This window comes from Sitodiplosis mosellana, unplaced genomic scaffold (assembly GCF_009176505.1).
Source record: "Sitodiplosis mosellana isolate CC-2019 unplaced genomic scaffold, AAFC_SMos_1.0 Smas_scaffold_37, whole genome shotgun sequence".
Classification (NCBI taxonomy): Eukaryota; Metazoa; Arthropoda; class Insecta; order Diptera; family Cecidomyiidae; genus Sitodiplosis; species Sitodiplosis mosellana.
In genome coordinates this window covers 9157-14304 of record NW_022595279.1, presented here as the reverse complement: position 1 = coordinate 14304, position 5148 = coordinate 9157, and the positions used below count along the sequence as shown (strand labels likewise).

Here is a 5148-nt window from a genome sequence, read left to right as displayed (position 1 = left end):
AGTTAAATTCCCCTAGAGAAGTATATTGTTGTTGTAATCGCGGCTTTAAAATTCAAAATGCGACAAAATAAAATGTTCCGTTTGCGTGCAACCTTTTGAAATGTCTCTTTTGCGTACGACTGATTTTTATCCCGCTTTTGCGAAAAACCTGCAATCGTCAGCCTTTTATTCTCAGCAGTTCATATAAGCAGTAGACATGACTAATTCATATTCATTTCACTTGAAATTGGACCACAGGTTGTATTGGTTAATTGCTGTTGCTGCCTCGGTCTGGATGTGTAGCGCCTTAATTCGTAATGTTTGGACGGAATGGGACGAAAAGCTAGTCACTATGAGTTTTTCTGAGAAAGTGATGCCAGTTTCGTCGATTCCATTTCCCGCTATAACGATTTGTCCTGAAATTAAAACATTTAAGCATAAATTCGATGTGTCTGCTACACTTGATTCATTATCCAACTTATCTCGTGTTCAGTAAGAATTTATTTGTTCCCTTCTTTCCTTTACATTTCAACACACAAACGATTTTGTTACTCTTACATTCGAATTCGATTTGAATGAATTCAATTCAACTCGAATCGAACAGTACACGTACATACTCAAATAATTTATCCGTATTTGATCAGGCGCACGCGATTGAATGCCTTGGCCCATGTATGCACGCGATTACCAGATCTGGTCGAATACACTGACAATTATACGGACACTTCAGTTTACAATTCAATTCAAAATGTTGCATTGACTCTAGAAAAATCAATGGGAATGTGCAAATGGCAAAATGAGCCTTATACGTTTTGTTCCAAATATTTCGTTCCAATTTTCACAGATGATGGCGTTTGCTTCGCATTCAATGCATTAAATTCGAATGAGACCTACACAAGAGTGTAAATTTAATGCTAAACAATCAAGTTCAAACGTAACGCAGTCTCTATGAGCCTCTGTACGAACAGATATGAAACGTCAAACAAGAAAAGTCAAGCGTGCCTGTGTTAGTGCAAACAGTAGAAGTATACGTGGATATGTTTACCGATAAGACACATTGCACTTAGTCCCCAGGTGGCGCTATTCTTTCTCTCAAATCAATGAACATAGAGGCTGACGTTACGTTTTGAAATCACTGGATGTCTATAGAAAAGAAAACTGTTTTCGTTTTTAGAATGGCTTCAGGAACGGAGATTCTAAGGTATAATTCACATTGGAGCTTGGATAGTGGATATAAATCGAAATCGGATGTAAACGATTATCCAATTCGTATGCATAATGCGGGACCATCTGCTGCGTTTAGTATTCTACTTTCGACTTTCACAGAGAATTTGGAATACAGGTGTAGAGGATTCGATCAAGGATTCAAAGTTGTTCTGAGTGTACCAGGTGAAGCGTTGAAATTGTCACGAAATTTTTTACGAGTACCCACTTCAGCAGACACGTTCATAAAAATTACACCCAAATTGACCACGTTCTCAGAAGGCATACTCAAATACACACCAGCGCAACGTCAATGTTTCCATAGCGATGAGCGTCGTTTGCGTTTTTACAAAATCTACACAAAAAGTAGCTGTGAAGTGGAATGTTTGGCCAATTTTACCAATATCGAATGTGGATGCGTTAAATTTTCCATGCCAAGTATTGAATTTATTCAATTTTAACTTCCTGGCCATTCCCGTTTTTGATCAATAAAAACACCTTTATTCTGCAGGAGATAAACACACAAAAATGTGCGGTGGGGCTAGTGTGAAGTGTTATCGAATTGCTGAAAAGAGATTGGCAACCACTGCTCAATCATTCCGTGACCAATGCAATTGTTTACCTACTTGTACGTCAATTGAATACAAAGCAGAAGTCGATCGAATCAATTATGATGCTAAGGATGCTGTAGAATCTATGGCGGGTGATGGCCGAGTCCCTTATAAGTAGAAACGATTCATATAATTTCGAATATTATTTTTTGGAATTTTTTTTAAATTATTTTTCATGAATGCACATTGCACTGCTTAAAAATATTTCTTCTATCTGGTATTGCAGCCTTATACTTACTAGGCTGGCTTTTTTCTACAAAAGTAATCAAATGGAGACGATAAAACGTATCGAAATGTACACATTCTTCGATTTCCTGGCCATTTGTGGTGGATTGCTTGGTTTGGGTTTAGGAGTCTCTCTTCTGAGCATCATTGAACTGGCTTATTTTTCAACATTGCGTTGGTTTTGGACCATTCGTCGCTCAAGATCGGACGATAGTGTCACAGCATTACCGGCTGATAGCAGTGCTGATAATGGCATTGCAGCTAGAATTCTGTGCACATTACGCGCGTTTTTCGTCGAATTTGGCGATAACAGTAACTGGAAACGGATCACCCGGTTCGTTTGCCCAGTTGGGCGGTTTTTCAAAGAGTACTGTGACAATAGCAACATTCATGGCCTTCGATATTTCACCGAACGTATCCTGCACTGGAGTGAAAGGTCATTTGCTTGTCTAAGTTAGACAATGTCTAACACTTGACAATTTTTATTCATGCGTAGTGTTTGTTCTCACTCAAAACTCTCTGGCTATTCATTCAGGCTATGGTGGTTTACATTCGTTGGTGTGTCTTTTTGTTTGTGCAGTTCAATGATCCGTAACGTTTGGGTTCAATGGCAAGAGAATCCAGTGAAAATGAGTTTCTCTGAGTCTGAAAATGTGTCGGCAATTCCATTTCCAACTGTGACCATTTGCCCCGAAACTAAATTCTTGAAAAGCAAAGGCAAATTCGACATTTCTTCTGCCTTTAGTAGATTCACAAAATTATCTGACGTAGAGTGAGTGTTGATTCAATTGATAGTCTTAGATTTTAACTTTTCGTTTTTCCAAATTCAAATATGATATGGTTTTTTTCTCGCTTTAAATTTCTTCCACAAGGGCTGCGGAAATGATGATGGCAATGCATATTTGTTCGTATGCTGCAATAGTGTTCAAGGAAATAAATTATACAGAGGTAAGTATCATTCGTACTAATTTTTTTTCCTTCAGTTAAACTTTGAAAAAGAAAGTAAATGAAGAAATAAAACACGGCTCATAAGTGAGATTTTTTTTCCAGGCGAATAAGTACATCAATGATTCAATTTACGATTTCATCGAAGACGCTGCTCCCCGGTTGGATGACGTCATGTATAAATGCTGGTGGCAGAACAAGATATGTGATTGTTCTAAATATGTTGCGCCGACTTTCACCGAAAGTGGCATTTGTTTTGCTTTCAATGCGCTCAATTCACATGACATTTACACAGATGAGTAGGTGTCGCTGATACTAAATGACGGCCTGAGAAGAAAAACCTTTCCAACAAAATCTGTGCGCAGAACACAAACACAGAAATTTTTTAGTCAAAAGGCGAACAGCAAATTTGCGAGCACAAAAACCTAATATATTTACAGCGAGCGCAAAAGTATAACAAGCCTACTAGCATGCAAACTCCGTATAAGTAGGCCTGTTATGCTTTTGCGGTCGCTGTAAATATATTAGATTTTTGCGCTCGCAAATTTGCTGTTCGCCTTTTGACTAAAAAATTTCTGTGTTTGTGTTCTGCGCACAGGTTTTGTAGGAAAGGTTTTTCTTCTCAGGCCGTCAAATGCAATAGATACAAATTTAAATACAGAAATAAGAGATAAAATTATGTTTAGAATGGCTCCGGGAATGATGATCACCAAAAATATGCCGAATGTGTCACATTGGAGCCTAGAAAGTGGGTATGCAAATGAAATGAGTGATGGTGAGTATCCAATTCGCGCGGTTGATTCGGGAAAAAATGCGGCGTTTGATGTTGTTCTGACACTTTTGAAAAGGTAAAATCTCTATGTTAATTGACAGTTCTAACATCAAATTTGAGAGATACAGCGCCGCCCTAGTGGAACTACAATAAGGTACTGTCAACGTACAGCGAAGTGCGATATAAGAACAAGAACATGCCAATACTCACCAATACCTCTCACAATATTCACATTAACGGCATCACTGAGGGATAAAATTATAAATTTATAGCATATCAATGGGTGATGGCGAGTGTTAGGTTGACAGTACCTCATTTTAGTTCAAATAAAGCGGCGCTGATGTCGCATTGACTGACATATGAGCGCTAAGCTTCATCCTTTTGTATAATTGATTCCCCTGTCATAGGTTCTCCCATTTCATATCATACTTCATTTCCATATATTTTCTCATCCCTTTTCAAAAGAAACTTCGACTTCCATTGCAAGGGTTTTGATCAAGGATTCAGAGTCATTTTGAGTATGCCTGGCGAAGAATTGAAGGCCACGCTTAATTCTTTGCGAGTTCCAATCTCAGAAAACTCTCTTATAACAATCAAACCGAAATGGATCACCACATCAGATGGACTACGCAGCTATCGGCCAAATCAACGGCAATGTTTCTACCAAAATGAACGTCGACTACGGTTCTTCAAAATGTACACACAGACCAATTGCGAAGAGGAATGTTTATCGAATTTCACGAAACTCGAATGTGGATGTGTAAAATTTTCCATGCCAAGTATGATGAGTTTTAACATGGCCAATATTTATTTGTGAACCTTTTCCCAACATTATTTCAATACATTTTAATGCCATGAAATGAAACTTACAACTTTCAGGGGATGTTTATACCACAATTTGTGGCACAGCGAATATAAATTGTTATGAAACAGCCATGCGAAAATTATCCACTGATGATAGTCCAGAATCGTTTAGTGCTACATGTAATTGCATTCCAGCGTGTACATCAATTGAATATTCCACTAGTATCGATCATATTAAATTCGACGCAGCGGCTATAAATAAGATCCCTGGCTATAAATCGAATGATTCGGAGTATGAATCATATTTGAATTAATAGAGACTTGAATCAGAACGGAAATTATTTCGATTTCCTCCTTAATTAGAAAGATTATAATAGGTTATGATTTATAAACATCATTCCAGCATCCAACAGACCAGATTGGCCATCCTCATTCAAGGCGAACAAGTTGAGACAGCGAAACGAATGGAAGTTTATACGTTCTCCGATTTTCTGGCGATTTGTGGCGGGTTGCTTGGTTTATTTATGGGAATTTCAGCACTGAGCATCATTGAGCTGCTTTATTATGCAACGCTGCGTGTGTACTGGACCATTCGTTATTCGAGACTGG

The 5148-nt window shown here is 38.1% G+C and overlaps 2 protein-coding genes across 2 annotated transcripts; both read left to right on the top strand.

Annotated features, from left to right (window-relative positions):
• The first annotated feature begins 1154 nt into the window (after window positions 1-1154).
• Window positions 1155-1911, top strand: LOC129569490 (pickpocket protein 28-like). Its single transcript, XM_055448336.1, has 2 exons — window positions 1155-1620; window positions 1694-1911. The coding sequence occupies exons 1-2, from the start codon at window positions 1155-1157 to the stop codon at window positions 1909-1911; spliced, it is 684 nt and encodes a 227-aa protein (XP_055304311.1).
• A 1739-nt stretch (window positions 1912-3650) lies between these two features.
• Window positions 3651-4853, top strand: LOC129569482 (pickpocket protein 28-like). The gene is made up of 3 exons (XM_055448326.1): window positions 3651-3811; window positions 4201-4514; window positions 4615-4853. Exons 1-3 carry the CDS (start codon window positions 3651-3653, stop codon window positions 4851-4853), a joined length of 714 nt encoding a protein of 237 aa, XP_055304301.1.
• The last annotated feature ends 295 nt before the right edge of the window (window positions 4854-5148 follow it).